This window comes from Hordeum vulgare, chromosome 7H (assembly GCF_904849725.1).
Source record: "Hordeum vulgare subsp. vulgare chromosome 7H, MorexV3_pseudomolecules_assembly, whole genome shotgun sequence".
Classification (NCBI taxonomy): Eukaryota; Viridiplantae; Streptophyta; class Magnoliopsida; order Poales; family Poaceae; genus Hordeum; species Hordeum vulgare.
In genome coordinates this window covers 448,559,977-448,577,474 of record NC_058524.1, presented here as the reverse complement: position 1 = coordinate 448,577,474, position 17,498 = coordinate 448,559,977, and the positions used below count along the sequence as shown (strand labels likewise).

At 42.0% G+C, this 17,498-nt stretch overlaps 2 protein-coding genes and 1 non-coding gene across 5 annotated transcripts; all 3 read left to right on the top strand.

The window, feature by feature from the left end:
- Nucleotides 1-2,452: 2,452 nt before the first annotated feature.
- Nucleotides 2,453-7,667, top strand: LOC123407899 (extensin). Its single transcript, XM_045101141.1, has 9 exons — nt 2,453-2,719; nt 2,830-3,099; nt 3,874-3,999; nt 4,250-4,292; nt 4,542-4,624; nt 4,883-4,960; nt 5,067-5,120; nt 5,648-5,782; nt 5,862-7,667. The coding sequence occupies exons 2-9, from the start codon at nt 2,830-2,832 to the stop codon at nt 7,317-7,319; spliced, it is 2,247 nt and encodes a 748-aa protein (XP_044957076.1). The 5' UTR covers nt 2,453-2,719; the 3' UTR covers nt 7,320-7,667.
- Nucleotides 7,668-11,327: 3,660 nt separating this feature from the next.
- Nucleotides 11,328-14,768, top strand: LOC123410737. Of its 3 annotated transcripts, none has more exons than XM_045103680.1 (8): nt 11,328-11,874; nt 11,956-12,055; nt 12,317-12,382; nt 12,548-12,665; nt 13,150-13,226; nt 13,428-13,489; nt 13,897-13,993; nt 14,267-14,768. In XM_045103680.1, exons 1-8 carry the CDS (start codon nt 11,606-11,608, stop codon nt 14,324-14,326), a joined length of 849 nt encoding a protein of 282 aa, XP_044959615.1. In that variant the 5' UTR covers nt 11,328-11,605; the 3' UTR covers nt 14,327-14,768. The 3 variants fall into 3 exon arrangements, with proteins under 3 accessions (XP_044959615.1, XP_044959613.1, XP_044959614.1); XM_045103678.1 differs by having other exon boundaries at nt 13,135-13,226; XM_045103679.1 differs by having other exon boundaries at nt 11,329-11,874; nt 13,138-13,226.
- Nucleotides 14,769-15,195: 427 nt separating this feature from the next.
- On the top strand, nt 15,196-15,268 carry TRNAA-CGC. The gene has a single exon. It is a non-coding gene; the product is annotated as a tRNA-Ala (tRNA).
- The last annotated feature ends 2,230 nt before the right edge of the window (nt 15,269-17,498 follow it).

Sequence of the window (17,498 nt, the reverse complement as noted above, 5' to 3'; positions counted from 1 at the left end):
TCGAAAGAATGACGAGACCCACGTGTGACGAGTGCGCCACATGTTGCAAAGATGTCTATTCTCAACTAATTCGAATCAATGTATCGTATGCTGCCAGTTCTCCTCAAATTCATCAACCGTGTCAGAATCGTTGATGCACGTGTACAAAGCCTCCTCAAAAACCTCATCCCTGCTCATTATCCTGCCAAGCTTCTCACGAGCTTTTCTCTGGACATGCCATTTGCAACATTTGTGCACCGTGTTGGGGAAGACTTGAGATATGGCAGTTTCCATGGCCTTGTCCTGGTATGTCATAATGTTCAATGGGTGTTCATTGTTCATTGCAAGCAGAATGTTCTCGAAGATCCACTTGAAAGTTTCAATATGTTCATTTGGTAGCAACACACAACCGAGCAGCACCGTTTGCAAATGGTTGTTCACTCCGACAATCGGAGCAAATGGCATGTTGTATCTATTTGTACAAAATGTTGTATCAAAGAAAATACAGTCTTTGTACTTAGGGTACAATGCCCTTGTCCTCCCATCCACCCAAAAGAGCCCTGTAACAGAGTTTGTATCCTTATCAACAATTTTTTCATAGTAGAATTGAGGGTTCTCAGCTACCCGCCTCTTAAAATACTCAACTTTCAAATCCATGTCTTGGAGGTTTAGGTTTTGGCGCAGCTTTGACCGGACATTTAAAACATCTCTCTTCGCATATGGTAGTATCCTGCGGTCTCCGCCGCGCACCCTTGAGAGCATCCCCATGCACGATGAAGTTGAGAAGTTTACATCATGCATGGTCATTATGATATCCATATCTTCTTTTGGAATGTTGCGGTGTGAGCGGTAGTATCGTACAAGCTCTGGCTGTGGCATTAGGGGGTGCGTGTACTCCGCAACAAAGTGTGATACAAGCCACTTGTGTTCCCCTGATTCCAACTATCATCTTAGCTTTGCAATCATGTCGCAACAACCTATTCTTTTGACGCTTGTTCGTAACATCCATTTCGAACCAACTATCTTTGCTAAACGAGGCTTCACCAATTGATAGACCCTCTGAAGCAGTGCTATTGTTAGCTTTGCTTCCTGGCTTCCCTGTGTGGACACACTCAAAAACCCTCTTGATAAGTGTCGTATGACCTTTCTTTTGGTTGTTTCGAGAAGCGCCTATGTGTATTCCGAATCCAGTCTTGAAGGCATATTCATTGTAAAATGTTCTAGCATCATCAACAGTGTCAAATTGCATGACAACAAATGCTAAAAGTGGCTGCGATGAAATCTCCTCTTCCTCATCATCACAGTCATACATTGCAGCGATTGAGTTGAGTCCAGCATGTGAATTCGTTCTTGTATTTGGTACAAAGTCATACGTCGCGTAGCTATGTTGAGATGTTGTTCCACCATGAGCATCCTAAAAAAAAATCAAAAGTACATCCATACATCAGTACTTTTTAACAACTTGCAAATGCTGCGTGGCACTAATTATTTTTGTTACATGACATAAAAAGTTTGAAACATGGCATTACCAGTTTTTACAGAAGTCATTTTTTTCATTTTTTTTGTAGGACAAGGATACAGGGATAAAACATTTTTTCACAGCCGTTCACAACAATATTTTCTGAACATTGTAGGATAAGGATACACATTACCAGTTCACAGCAGTTTACAACATTACCATTTTTTTACCATGACTTTACCAGTTTTATACACACATTTTTCTGAACATTGTTGGATAAGGATATAACATTTTTTGCGCAACAACCATAATGATTTCTTTTCTGAACGAAGACTACCATGCTCAACTCAAAAAACCAGGAAATCACAAGCATTGCTTCATATTTTGATAGCAGAAGGTTTATTTTAGCATAGTGACATTGCAACACAAGGTGTTTTTTATAGATGAACTCACCCAATTTATAGAGGAAGCGTAGGTTGGATTTTCTGGGAAGAACACAACTGGATTTCTGTAGTTGGATCCATCTGAGCTTCGAGCAAAAGTTAAAGCAACCATGTCTGTGTAGATGTGTTGCGCCATGATGGTCCAAATACTGGGTGGGGAGGAGGGAGTCATCGATGGCTCTGGTACTGCGATTCGCTGCAGGCGAGCGAGATATGCCGGTGGAGCGGGGGTGAGGGTGGAACGACGACAGAGGGTGGCAGGCGGGAGGGTGGGTGGGGAGGGCAGAGTCGCCGGTCGCGTCACCGCCCGCGATCCGCGGGGATTCAGGTGGGGCGGTGTCGGGCTAGTCTGTTTTGTTTTCTTATAAAGTTTCAATGCAGCAAGCCAAATGCTGCGATGGGCGTCGGTGCGCTGTTGCTTAAGTGGGGCGGTGTCAGGACTTGATGGGACGATGTGGTCTCCTTCGATCGGACTGCTAGTGAGGGGGGCTTATGACTGGTAGAAATCAAGGCGGCATATTTGTAGCAGCTGCTTTTTTTTATGCCCTAAAACTGTTTTTTGTTGCTCGGCAGGGGAGAAAACGTAACTCACCCAACCTGTCGACCGGACCCGAGCAGGCGAGCTGAGCCCAGTTCACGCGACGCGCCGGCGGCCGGCCTACGTCGCGTCCCTCTTCGTCCACCCTGCGCCGCGTTCCGCCCACCGTAGCGCTCCCGCCCTCCGCGGCGCTTCCCTTGCCTCCTCCGCGTCCCTGACCTCCGCCGAGCTCCCTCGCCGCATACCTAGGTTCTGCTCGGCCACCGACGGCGGCGCCCCGGCTCGGCGCAGGGGGAAACGGTGAGTCATTCCGGCTTTTGCGTCTCTCTCGACTTCCCTGCTTCAAGCTTTCGGTCTTAATAAGTTCAGTAGCTTCAAGGATTCAATTCTCCTTTATTGATCGATTCCAGATGGCGGCGAAACTTGAACAATCTTCTCCTGCCCGACAATTAAAGCCTATCATGTCACCATCTTTGCCTCCCAAGTTGTCAATGTTCGGGGCAAAAGCGGGATTCGTCATACCAAAAAATAAGATACCAGGCTCAATGATTATCCGCAAGGTTGAAGCACCAACTGTCCCCAAGGAAGAGAACCCTAAACCTCTCAAAAGAAACACAAAGTGGGGGCCTGATCTTACCTCCGATCCTGCCGTCAGGAAAGCCAAAGCTCTTGCTTACCAGGTACAGTAACCGTTTTGACATCAAGTATTATCTAGTGCTCTCCTTCCATCCATGTACTTAGTTGGACTTGTAGCACACTCTCAGAGTACCTTTTAATTTGTATACCATTTGCTAAATTATATCTATACTATTAGCAATGCAGAAAGGGTAACATTGAGCTTTTGACTATGGGAAATAGGACTTTGCATCGGTATAATCCTCTGATATTGCAATGCAGACAACTGGAACACTTCTTTACTGTTAAGCATGCAAGAGTTTGTGCAACTATGTTTCTGTGTATCTTTAGCAAACTCAGGCAGGTGTCATACTCATAGTTGCATTTCTACATCCAATCATTAACAGTAGAACCCAGCGTTGTGCATTCTTCTTCTTGGGTATGCTAAGACGTGTTGTAAATAGTTCCAGATCGCATTCAGTTATAAGGATCTACGCCTTGCAATCATGTATTCTTAAAACACCTGTTTCTCCTCATAATGTGTGAACCAGTATGTTATTTGCATTTAGATACGCTCAATGATGTGGATACGTTTATTTAGTTACTTTAGCAACGATACAATCATCTTGACACCTTGTGTCTTTTTGTGTGACTAGAAAGTCATGTAAAACATCCTATTGAGTTGCCTGTAATTTCACATTTCTCTCCAGGCAAGGTTCAAGTATGGTTGCGGTAGTTCCTCTTCCTCTGGCCAGACAGAAAGAGCATTTTATTGTGATTCTTTCATGTAGGAAGTTTTGATTGCCAGGTGTCATTAATTCATTATAGTGCATGAGCAGACTCGAGTGGAGCAGATTACAAAAGAGCTGGCATCTGGAGCTCTAGTGATAGGAGGAAACGAAGGCTCATTGTTTACGGCAAAGGGTTCAAGTTCTGATGGTGCTGAAAATCCAAAAGAGAATGAGGTATTCATTATGTGACCACCATGGTGTTTCCCCCTTTCTATTGTTCTCAACATTTGGATCTAGTCCTTTAGTATGTATTTTCGTAACTAGTAACCTCAGGTGCATGCTTTATAGAGGAAATGAGTTATACAATCAAATTATGATGTCATTTGATATGCTTTTGAAAGCATGCTGATTGATGGTTATGGTTATGTCAAAACGATTGTAAATTCTCTTTTGATAACGTCTTCCTTTTTTCCTTTCGCGGCAGGGGAAGATTAAACTCTTGGAGCTTGAAAAACGAGAAATTATTGGTGAGAGAAATTCTTCTCTTACTGTGTGTCTTTCACTTCATATTTTTCTGAATAAAGAACTACTGCTGTGTCAGTGCATCCTGTCTCTGATGGAAGGTTGCTTCATCAAGGGGGCATACCATGTTCAATATTGCTTAAGCATATTAATTATGCAGGGACTGAATGCCTCTGTATTAGACTGTTAATCATGCTTTGTTGTATTATGTCTTAAAGAAGTGTGTTATTAACTTGACTGTGTATTCATTGTAGGAGAAATACTCCAACTAAATCCAGCATACAAGGCTCCTGATGATTACAAGCCATTACTTAAGGAGACAAAAATCCCTCTTCCTGTACGTAAATGCACTGCTGTTTAATGCTTATTGATCAGTTTTCAGTTTGCACTTGTACCAGTAGTTGTTTCACTTGTTTGTAGTGGTGTCCATCTTCCATTCATATCTGAAGGTTCTCATGTCAGCTTTGTAGTGCCATCTCCTAGATTAACAATATCTTCTTAAATAAAATCTAAATCTGTGTGGATAACAAATTTGAGACTGCCTTCTCTCTGTATAAAATGTATTGCATTTACCTTGTGCTATTGGCTATTGTAGACAGAAGCACATCCAGGACAAAACATCATTGGGGTTCTTATAGGACCTGAGAGAAACACCCAGAAGCGGCTACAGGAGGTATTAATGGGTTATTCTTGGAAACCTTCATTTTAATTGGTTGAAACATCCACGAGAATACTATTATTTCTTAGAGTGTACTGTTACATCATTTATCATATGCCAGGAAACTGGAGCTAAAATACGAGTTTACGGGACTAAGAAAGGCAGTGGTGAAAAGGTAAACTTGTTTCCTTGATTCCTTTTAACTTATTATATTTCTGTTCTCCATGTGAGTGAGAGCAGTATGTCATACCCTCGTACTGTACAATGATGGAGAAACTATTATGACTTGTTTCAAACTTCTTAAATGTGTTGTTTGTGCTTTGGTATAGCTTTGTATTTGGTGCTGTTTCGTATACATTAAAATCTTTAATGCGAAGTATTCAGTTGGACATGCAATCCTTTGAGCGTAGATCTAGTAAACTGTATTGAGGTGAAACAAAACAAAAATGTTGGGCCTTTGTTAATTTTTTGCTCTCGTTCTTTGTTGTATCGCCTAATCGAAAATGTTAGTTAGGATCGTTTCCATGGCAGATCTTTAGGCATACTTTCTGTTTAAGTTTTACCTGGACCGTGATAACTTTGATGCTCAAGTTCTAAGCACATGTTTTCCTTGATTATTCACTTTTTATTAGCAAATAATTCTGATAGCGATTTCAATACACCTACAACGACTGAAAACCTAAATTTGTTATTCATGCTCAGGCTGAGGTTCGCCAGCCAGATGTACATGAAGCACAAGCTGCTTATGAGGACATATACATACATGTGTCAGCTGACTCTTATGACAAAGTTGATGCTGCAGTTGCGTTGATTGAGATGCTTCTTACTCCTGTCTCAGTAAGTTCAGAAGCTTGGTCTTATATTTCTACTTGTAATATGCTTTCAATTGACCACCAAATCATTTCAACGTTGTCAGGTAAATTCAACAGATACTTCAGAAACAGCTGTTGTTTCTTCGGCAGTTACCTCTAGTGGTGTAAACCCAGCTGATATGCAACAGGGGCAGAGCACCACTTCTCAGCCTGGCTTATTTCAGTACCAATCACACAGTTCTCATTGGCTTTCCATTTCTCAAACCAGTGCTCCATCAATTCCTTCCTCAGGGCCTACACCGAGCCCATTACCCAACAATTCATTGCAGCTGCAACCTCCTGTTGGTTCTTTCAGCATGCCACCATATACAGGACAACCTCCTCACATGAATTTTATGCCAAGAAACACACCGCCTTTTCATGGATTTCAGCCATCAATGCCAAACAATCAACAATCTTCACAGCAGTTCCAAGCCAACCCCTCTATTGAACCATCTTTTGGTCAACCAGCTGGAAATGCTTACAACACACAACCATTGCCATCTTCTGCGGCCCAACTGCCTGTTAGACCCCTTCAAACACCCCATGCGTCTGGAGGATGGCCAACTTTCTCCCCTGCTATGGCACAATCCCAGAGACCTTCACAAGGTGCACCGAGTTTTATGCCAATGAGACCCCCTATTTCTGTCTCACCAGTTCTATCGGCACCTTCTCAGTCAAATATGTCCACCAGCTATGGAACTCAGAATCCTCCAAGAGCAAACTTCACTCCTCCAGCAACATTACATTCCAGGCCTCCTGGTGGCCCCCAGTCTTTTCCTTCAGTTTCATCTCATGGTCCCACGTTGGTGCAAGTACTATCATCTCCTGTTGGGGCGCCACCGCCGCAAACTTACCCACCATCGATGCAAATGCGTCCTCCCATGTCAACACCTCCTCAAATGAGAGGCACACTTTCACCTTTCCCTCAAGCTGGACCAACACCTGGCAATGCACAAGTGGCACCTTCATCGCGCCCACCTGCTGGTATGCACGGGTTGTCTTTCTCAAGTTCAGCAAACACAGGCTACAATCAGACATCAATAGCTGCTTTCAGACCTCCACGTCCAGCCACAGGTGATTTTACCTTTAGGCCTCACGTGCCACCTTCGGCTGAACATACAGCTTCAGCGGGCCAAATGGGAGCTCAAGCTAACTCTCCATTTGGTTTACCCCAAGCATCGCCGTTCCGTCCTGCCAATCATGGCCCCATTTCCCCAGTTCAAGGTTTCCAAAGGCCTCCAGATGGAAGTCATATGAGTCAGGCTCGGATGCATGCTCCACCTCCACACTTCCACGGAACCTTCCGTGGGAATCCACCTGCTCATGAATCACATAACGGGTTTCGACCATTCCCTCCAGCAAATCCATCAAACAGAATGCCGTTTCATTTCTTGCCACCACAGCAGAATCCATTTCCTAATGCAAACGGGCAAGGTGGCAATCCAGGTGGCCCAAATCCGATATACGATCCTTTTGCTCCCACATCAGTGTCAGGGGGGAGGAAAGAAGGCGGCGGCTGACCCTGTCTACTGAGAATCTCATGCAGTCGGTTGGCTCGGAAGGAGGAGACGTTGATAACATCTCTGTCCTGGAATCAAAGTTGCAATACGAAGGGAGTTGAGCCTTGAGTGGTCGAGGTGCTTAACTTGTACCATTGCTCTCCCCCTTTTTGTTTTGACAGAAGCACACCGTGTCGAAGGAGACATTTCTTGCATTTGCGGCTATTTGTTTTTTTTTTTTTTTTGAAAAGGAGGATATACCCTGGCCTTTGCATCTCGACGATGCGGCTATTTGTACGTTCAAATCTTCCATTAAAGAAAGAAACAGAGATGCCTGTGCTGTTTTGCTTTTCGAGCAAGCGAAACTCATACCCTCCTGATCACTTGCGTTTGTTTACATCAATTTTTGTACTACTGCCTTGCTTCCAGTGCAGTCCTTTTCTTGTGACAACATTGACATGTAACTGAATCTAAAAGTGTCCATACAGTAGGAAACAAGAGATTATGAGATGAGTTCCCCTCCCTTTTCAGCATATCCTATCCACCGTAGGCAGCTTCAGACGACACCTGCCTTTGGGTCAGTGACATTTAGGCTCACATGTCATGCACACAAAGGCAGGTGCCTTAACCGCAGACCCTATGCACCACCCCAAGTGGAAAACAAGCCTCTTGAGATTTGAAAACGTGTAGTCCCGTTTTGATCATCGTTTGTCATGACTTCTTTTTAAGTTAGTTGATCAACTTCTCTTTTGGTAAGTTGGTTTGCTTGGAGTTGGACGTAAGTATATTTCATGTATGTCGTGTTTCGATTATTCGTTTCATGGTTCAAAAGCGCAGACTCTCATTTGCATCATCTGATTTGCTTGAACGTCACATATGGTTCATGAATGGTGTTTGTGGTTCAAACATGTAGAGTCTCGTTCCAATCATCATTTATCAGATTTTCCAAACCCAGAGTGGCACTTTAATCTTCGTTTGTAACAACTATTTGGGAAAGTTAGTGCTTCATCTCATGGTTGGAAAGGATCAAGAGTTCGACTAGAAGGGGGTGAAGTGGGGATGAATATGAGACTGGAATCTTTTAGTTTATAATTTCTATTTTTTAAGGGCAAAGCGGATAAAGCAAGTTCTCTAGATATGCAATCTACGGTGAGAACAACTTTATGGCAAGCAAGCCAATACAAACGGTAAGCAAGTCAAAAGTTAATTAGCAAGGCAGTAAGCAAACAAAGCAAGTAAATGAACTGAAATGGATAAACCACGAGTGAGTCAAGGATGCGGATGTATCTCGAAGTTCAAACTCTTGGTGTGTGGGGGGGGGGGGGGGGGTCGTGGGGGTTGGGGTCTGGGTGCAGAGTTGATGTCAAAGCTCCAGAACACCAAGTGGCTCACCTTATTCTTTCTTCAAGTCACCCCACCGTACGAGTCTCAAATCACCCCGGTTGGTCTTAAAGGCGGCCACAAAACTTCGACAAACTCCCGGAGCACACCAGAAGCAAGGAATCTTTCAGGCCTTAACTCCTATCGCCTAGTAGACCCAAACTCCAAGAGTAACAAGTATTTGTGATGAAATTGAGGAGGAATCACAAATTGATATTATAGAAATGTAGATTGGGTCTTCCTCTTCCAATCTCAAAATATGGTGGAGTTTGAGCAAATGTATTGAGAGTATTTGGGCTATTGGGGGGTTTGGAAGGGTGAATAACCTAAGACAAATTTTTGGCTGGATGTGGAAGGAGGAGGTTTTATACCTCAACCCATCAAATTGATTGTCCCATTGGTGGGCTCGTGTGCACATGATTAGGCGAGCAGAAAATCCTACAACCCATGTGCGTGAGGGTGTCTAGTAAATTTTCAACTCGACACCGTGGGCACATGGGTGAGGAGACCCATGCACACGGGATCCTGAACGAGATTTTCATGGACCTGTTGCCACCCCTTGAACAAGACGACCGATGCCCTGATGAGGCGCCCATCCTCCATCCGTCTTCCTCCGTCGGCATCCTCCCCACAGGCACTCCTTGCCCACCCGGTCAAGTCGCTCATGAACCACACCCGATGGTCGGATGCGTCTTGGCTCAATTTCATCCCGAAGTTATTCAATAAATTTCTTCACCCATTTTCATGACGTGCCAAAGAAGTCGAATTCAGATTGTGTGTGCTCACATTGTAAGCCATTGCTTGCATTGCAGCTGAACTCTCTAGTTGAGTAATTTTTGAAGGACTCATCCCTGATGAGGATGAAGAACTTGAATGATGATCGCTTTGTATACATGCATGATGGCAAACAAGAAACCGAAGTGGGTAGGTTCAATGCCTTGGCATTTTGTACTCCGCCGGAATAATCAAGCCGGTCATAACAAGCTAATGGATGACTATTTTGGAGAACCGATGTATGGTTTTAAAACTTCTAGGAGAAGGTTCTAAATCAAACTTCTGCATTGTTCATGTCATCGAAGACCATTGCTTGTACTTTGTGCAAAGAAGGAATACAAGTAGTCAACAAGGTCACAGTATAGAAGTAGTCAACAAGGTCACAGTATATAGGTGGTGGGCACGCTTGCATATGGTTGTCCAACTAATTCTATTGATGAATGGATTGGAATGAGAGAAAGCACTTGCATTAAGAATTTGTTTTTTTTGCGTGTGAAGTCTATCATTTTCAGAGAAGAATATCTTCGGGCTCGCAATAAAGAGGACACTCCAAGATTTCATATAGGTGCATCAAAGGGCTTTTCTGGTATGCTGGAATCATTGATTGCATGCATTGAAAGTAAAAGAATTGTCCTGCAACATTGCATGGAAAATTCAAAGGAAAAGATAAAGATACGATCATAATTATAGAAGTTGTGGCATCAAATTACCTTTGGTTTTGGTAGTCATATTTTGGATTGCTAGGATCTAACAACGACATGAGTGTTTTGTAAAATGTCTCATCGGTTGGCAAGGTATTTTGTTGGAGGGACACCACTAGTGAATTTCGAAATCAATTGACGTCAATATAAAATGAGCTACTATCTTGTTGATGACATATAGCATGGTCTACTTTTATGAAGACAATATCAAACCCTTAAGTTAAGAATAATGTTCATTTTACTAGGCATCAAGAAGCATGTGTGAAGGATGTTGAACAAACATTTGGGGTTCTATAAGCTCGCTTTGCCATGTTCGTGGTCTTGCACGATTCTGACAACAAAAGGATCATGACCGCGTGGGGTGATCTTGCATAACATGATTATAGAGGACGAACTATCATTATGAGAATGAGGAGATTTTTTTATACATCATCTATTCAACTACAAAGGGGTGAAGGACGACTTCAAAAATTTCTTGAAATGCATCCCCGGATCGAAAACCGCATGACCGTTTGTGGTCGCTTCATAGTCAATAAACTTCCTCCTAGTATTTCTACTTAAATGATTTGGACCATTTGTTATGCTTGAAGTTAAATTTTGAATCAAATTTATAAACTGTGGATTTGAAATGATTATCAAGTATATATGTCTGATATAAAATGTTTGAATTATGTGATATTTGTATGCTTGTTAGTGAAAAAATAGAAGAAAAAGACCAGATTTTGAGGAAGATGTTTACATGAATTGAGAAAAGACCTCTCACAACTTCCTGTAAATTAAATTATACTCTCCATTACTGAATATATATTTTTTAAATCTTTACTAAAAGACCACATACAGATGTATATAGACATATTTTAGAGTAATGATTCACTCATTTTGGTTTCGATGTACTCCCTATGTTTTTAAATATAAGTCTTTCTAAAGGTTTCACTAGGGAAATACACGTGGATGTATATAGACATATTTTAAAGTATAAATTCATTCATTTTGCTTTGTATATAGTCTCTAGATGAAATCTCTTAAAAGACTTACAGGAGTATTTCGGAACGGAGGTAGTAGTCCCTATTAAAATCTTTAAGATTTTGCTTCACATATTTAGGAGCGAATGGAGTAAGTATTATGGAAACCCCGTAAAATTGCTTATAAAAGAAGTGTTGGAGACGCTTAAAAAAGAAGCTAAGGGTGTATACTAGCCTAGCAGCGTAGGCAGCCGCAGGACTGTTCTCCTCGTCTCATCTGAAGTCCGTTCCGCCGCCTTCGCCTCCGCCTCCGGTTGCTGCTCGCCGGCGAATTTCCAGAATCGTATCCTCGTGCGCGCAAACCATAGGTACCGTTGCCCGCAGAGCAGGCCTTCCCTACCCTCTAAGGCTGCATTACCTCTACGAAATGCCATGGCCTTCCTAGCATCCTAGCTAGGGTTTGCTCTGCCTCCCGCTCTCGCCGTCGCCGATGTTCGAGGAGATGGCCTCCGATTCCAGCATGGGCACGGGGATGGGCTTCCACCAGGGTGCCTCCTCCTTGCACCACCTCCATCACCACCACCATAACATGCTCTCCTTCCAATCCAATCCCGACTCCGCCCCCGCTCCTCCCGTCTTCCTCCCCTCCCCCAACGCTCCCGTGCTCCAGGGGGCGCCGCCCAACTACAAGTTCGTCACCGGCTCACCCTCCGACTGGACCCCCTACGAGCTCTCCATATTCCAGGAGGGCCTCGCCAGGTTCAGCTCCAATCCCTCCTCATCAATGTTTTGCTACCACGCGGGCACTGCTTGACTTTACTGTGCTAATGGCAACACTAGGTATGCTCGTGAGCCCACCATTATGAAATACATCAAGATTGCTGCTATGCTGCCCACTAAAACCATCAGGGACGTCGCACTAAGATGCCGGTGGACTGCTGTAAGTGCTCCTTCCCTGTTGCAAATCAAGTGGAGCGGGTGTAATTGCCGATTTACTAGCTGCCAAATTATACAAACAAAGTACTTCCTCAGTCCCATGTTAATTGTCGCTCAAACAGATGTATGTAGCACTGAAATACGGCTAGATACATCCATTTGTGCGACAATTAATATGGGACAGAGCTAGTAGTTGTGTACAAGCAGATAGAAGAGAGAGAGAGAGGTCCTTGCCTATTTTGTTGATGTGCTATTTCCATTCCAGGGAAAGGAGAGTAGGAGGAGGAAACCTGATGAATTCTATGCTGGGAAAAGGATAAGGGACTTGAAGGTAGTCTCGTATTTAATGATTGGTTCATTTAGATACTTAATCTGGTAATTATAGATTTGAACCTTTCGCAAATCCTTTAGTGTGTCTCAGTAGTATTAATCTAGTGTGTCTCAGTAGTATTAATCTTATTTTTCTGATAATGAAGTTCACTGGACATGGCTGCAGGAGAAAATGGTTCCTTCTACCTCACTAGCTAATTTTCAGATGGCACTTCCGAATAGTTTAGTCCCATTTTCGACGTCGATGCATCATCCAGGTCAGAATAGCCTGGCTACAAATGAAGGTTGGTCCCAAATATTTTCATTAATGATGTTTCAGTAATGGCCAAATGTTGTTTCCCCCCTTCAAATGCGCGCAAAGCTTTATCCGACATCTCTAAAATCCTATTTTGTGGTTGAAGTTGATGGAAGAGTAATTTCTTGAGGTTATCAGTTGTGGTTAATTACATGAAGATAATTCCTTCCCTTTTTTGTGGTCAAACCATAGATACCTAGTTCACTTGGAATTTAATGCTTAGTGTCACTTCCAATGAGCATATGGAAGCTGACGAGTTTAAAGAACTAAATGTAGACTTAAGTTTGTTTACCCGGGTCTGCTAGTGTGATTTGCTGCACTACATAATAGCAATGTGGTTATACTTCTTCCTAGATATGATGAATTGATGACTATTAGACAATGTTTTCCTTGTGTAATTTCATGGACCTATTTCATTTTCTTTATCCTAAGAAATTTCATATGTTAATGTTCTCAAGCAGTCCCCGTTTTAGATAATGCAACTCAGCATCTTCTGGAGGAAAATATCCAGTTACTCAATCAGATCTCTGCAAATATTGGAACTTTCAAGGTTTGCATGATTTACCTTTTGTCTCTTATCACTGGGCATATTTTACCGAATGGGTATTGGGCACTTTTTATTAGGGGCATCCACCCACAGATGGAACATGTAAATGAAAAATTACATTTTCATGCAGCACATATTAATTCAAAGCTACACATGAAAGCTTGAGCTGTGCTAATTGTATCTGAAATTCCAAATTTCCTATAGCTGGGGGAGAACATGGATCTCTTTCTACGTACGAATAACAATATTCAAACAATTTTGAAAAGGTATGACATTGTTATCTGTTGCATTTTTCTTGTATTTCATTTATTTCCTGTATGTCACTTTAATTGCACTCACATGACATATGCGTAGGATTTATATGTTCGAGTTTTTGCCATCTACTTTAATTCAGTTTGTTCGAGTCATTTCTTTATAAGAATGTGTACGGTCTTGCATGTCAGCTATCAGACCAAAGGAGCTGTAAATAGAAACCGAGTGAGTGATGACACCGCTTGTGTAATGATAATCTTTAGCTCAGGACATTGCTGTCATTTACTTCTGTCATCAGAGGAGTCTTTGTTTCATTCATTAAAGTAGAGATTCAAGACAGAGCATGATTTTGTACAATTTATGCCAATAGGCTATCTGCTCCTTGTTGAAGTTTGCTCACTTATATAAATCTATACTGTAGAATGAGTGAGACGCCTGGTGTCATGGGTCAGATGCGTGCCTTGCCAGAACCTGTAAATGAAGGCCAACTAAATTCACTTCTTCAGCTAGATAGAGTGGTAAGCTGAAAACTTGTGGTTTGTAGGAGTCTTTACAAGATATCACCAAGTTAGTTAGTGCCAGGCTCTGACATAGCAGAACTGTAACATCTGTACCATGTTTTGAAGATATTGTTACTATGCATCTTCATAATTAATGACATGAAACCTGCCAACAAATAGGAAATGCTCTAAGAAAAAACTTCAATGCATTGGTCTCTTCATAGTCCAGTATTTGATTCTTTTTTGGTAGTTGCGATGATATGATTTTGGTTTTGTTGTGTTCTCCTGAAGGTTGCCTCTTATGGTGATATGCTACATAATACTCGTATGAAGGACGAGGCACGAAGTTAATGTAAGATAAATTGGGAGCGATGAGACGTAACCATCCTGTAGCGAAAAAAGATGACATGAGCTTTTGCCTGATCTGTACAAATGCCACGAAGAAGACCTACAATGTAGAATTAGATGTTATACTGACCAAGGCGGCATGAAATAAGAAATGGTGCCTTCGAGGAATGTGTTGTTTCCTTTTTTGGTGCGAGCTAATTGCTTTGGCCGCTGGCTGTCGATCCTTGATTCTTGGGAAAGTGAAGGGAATGTAAAATGGGACGAGGTGAGGGTGTGGTTTATCATCCTTTTGTGTTGTATTGGGGGCTGACTTGATTCAGATGGCTGTAAATATCGGGTGTGGTCGCCCCATGAGACGTTTTACTTGTCTGATGATGATGCTCGAACGAGAAAACATCATGCTACTGTTCTTATCGTACAACTATTGATTCTTAAGTTTGGCTTACTTATTTGGCTACTGTATTCCGGGCTTGTGTTTGCATTGCCGGGAATTAAAAGAATGATTATATCAATGGTATGTAGGGGTTGTGTATTTGGTTGGATAGTTGTAGGGATGAAACTATTGTGTATTTGGTTGGACAGTGCTCCAACTGTATCCTATTTACGTTTATTTATCTTTTGGATCTGAAGCTACGATAGAAGATTCAGATAATGGATTTGTCAGGTTATGTCAGATTTAGACACTTGTACATTTATGGATCGGAGTGGGATAAAAAAACAGACACAGACCACATGCATATATGAGGAATATGATTTCACTATAAGAAAGACGATTCATACACTGCCGAATATTAGCAATTCCGCATCCTAACATTCAGAGGCAGACCTGACATCGTTAATTATTAGGAAGGGAACCAATTGTCTGACAGAAAGGGGGTGTAGCTCATATGGTAGAGCGCTCGCTTCGCATGCGAGAGGCACGGGGTTCGATTCCCCGCACCTCCAACATTTTTTGCTTTCCACTTATTAACATCGAATGTCTTAATCTAAAGTTCTAAACGTGTTTAACTTCAAATTATGCAACATTTCTAATGCGTTGCACTTCCTACTACCAATGAGCTCTCTATTAGAGCACTTTTTAAACGTTCTAACAGACTTAGCATCAAATGTTTGAATCCACAACGTGTTTAACTTTAAATTAGGCAACTAGTAGAATAGTGCGTGTCCATTTGTAGGACTGCCCTCCATTATCCATTACAAATGGAAAAATATAGATACACCGACAATGGGGGACTGCCGGTCATATGATAGTATGTTAAATGATCTTGTTTATCATTTTTGATGACACATAATACCATAATCTTTAATATGTTATCTGAATTTATAGGATTGCCATCCATTGTCCATTATAAATGGAAAAATAAAGATACACCGACAACGGCAGACTGCCGGTTATATGATAGTATGTTAGATGATCTTGTTTATCATTTTTCATGACACGTAATACCATAATCTTTAATATGTTATCTGAATTTGTAGGATTGCCATCCATTATCCATTATAAATGGAAAAATAAAGATACACTGACGACTGCGGACTACCGATCATATGATAGTATGTTAGATGATCTTATTTATCATTTTTCATGACACATAATACCATAATCTTTAATATGTTATCTGATATGACATCAAGTCTGGTCTGACAGGATTTTTCGTTCCGATCTGTATTTTGAAATTTATTTTACGGATAGGTGTATTACAAGGGGTGTGCTAGAGATGTTCTGACGAGTTAGACAAGCAGGCCGGCTAATTATTTTCCTTGAAAGTTCTTTGCAAGACACCACAAACCTGCAAGTGAAGTCGTGAAGCTTCTCGATCCGGGAACCAGGAACAGGAAGGCGATCACGAGAGTGCACCAATACGACAAGTGGTCCAGGCGTCCAGAGCCTTTTGTAACCGTGAAAACGATTTGCAGTCGGGATCAAACAAGATACGGCTTGGCGTTTTCAGCTAAGACATGCACCACATGATTTTGTCCCGTGAAAAAGACGGATAGTTACTGACATGCACACATGTTTCTGAGGATTTCTCTTGCCGGAGGCACATGGATGGACGGTGTAAAAGGACGTGCTCACGAGTTCAACAGCATTCGAGATGACCAGATTGGCTGATCGCGTAAAGGAAGTCACATTCACAGGGCCTCAAAGATTCCAGGGAATGTTGGGCTGGTTACCGCTGGAAAGAAACCATTAGAGTATTTGCCCGAAATGTCTACGTACTTTGCCCGTGCAGATTCACAGGAACAGGTGAATGAACAAAACAAGAACTGATGAACGAGTTGCGTCCATGTATATTCAACAATGCTTTATACGGCTCACGAGTTGTGCTAACGAAAGAGTTCGAGTAAAAGGACATATGCTCACGAGTTCACAAGAATCGAAACTAGAGGCCAAGCAGATGATTACAAGCTGCTACCTATTTACCGGCTGCTTGATTTATTTATTCTTTCGATAATGTTATTTGACGAACGCCAGCTGAGAGAGGGATGACAAGCAAACGCTTTTTTTCCGCCAGTTTTAGTTGCTTCGCGAGATCAAACGATGACAAATTTAAACAAAAAGTGTTTTCTTTTGAAGAAACTGTCATGTTATTTTCAAGAAGTTGCCATTCACTCACAAATAAAATTGCCGGCAAAATATTTCGAAATGCCATCCCTCTCACTAAAAGTGTCCCACTCTTTCATTTCACTTGATTTCCTTTCCTAGGGTTGGGGCGCTGTCTTACCTTAGTGGGCTCAAAACCATTAGGCCTTGTTTGATACTAGTGTTTTTGACAAGATTGGTGGGGATAATTTTTGAAGGGATTGGATGAAACCCCAACCTTTACCCAATCCCTTCAAATCCCAGTTTATCCCCAATCCATTAGATAGGGGTAGTGTATTGGGTATTAAAAAAAATGCACTATAATTTGAGGATTTATAGGGAAATGTGGGGATGAAACATGTCAAATACACTAAAACCAAATGATGTTATGGGATATATGGGGATTGAGGGGTTTGACCGGAATAATCCCCACAAATTTCCTAAAATACTCTAGTACCAAACAAGGCCTTAAGGACATCTCTAGTCGAACTTTTAAAAGGGTTTAACTTCTTAAAAGATTCTCTAGTCAAGCTCCTATTCAGTTATGCTGTTCGATCTTTTTAGGAGAATCTTCCGCTAGCTCTCAATTTT

What these genes read in the sequence shown, in the direction of transcription:
- LOC123407899 (XM_045101141.1), top strand. Translation starts at nt 2,830, where the DNA reads ATGGCGGCGAAACTTGAACAATCTTCTCCTGCCCGACAATTAAAGCCT. An exon ending in CCAAAGCTCTTGCTTACCAG is followed by an intron (nt 3,100 to 3,873) that starts GTACAGTAACCG and finishes GTGCATGAGCAG; the next exon opens with ACTCGAGTGGAGCAGATTAC. An exon ending in TGCTTCTTACTCCTGTCTCA is followed by an intron (nt 5,783 to 5,861) that starts GTAAGTTCAGAA and finishes CAACGTTGTCAG; the next exon opens with GTAAATTCAACAGATACTTC.
- LOC123410737 (XM_045103678.1), top strand. Translation starts at nt 11,606, where the DNA reads ATGTTCGAGGAGATGGCCTCCGATTCCAGCATGGGCACGGGGATGGGC. An exon ending in ATTCAAACAATTTTGAAAAG is followed by an intron (nt 13,490 to 13,896) that starts GTATGACATTGT and finishes TCTATACTGTAG; the next exon opens with AATGAGTGAGACGCCTGGTG. An exon ending in TTCTTCAGCTAGATAGAGTG is followed by an intron (nt 13,994 to 14,266) that starts GTAAGCTGAAAA and finishes GTTCTCCTGAAG; the next exon opens with GTTGCCTCTTATGGTGATAT.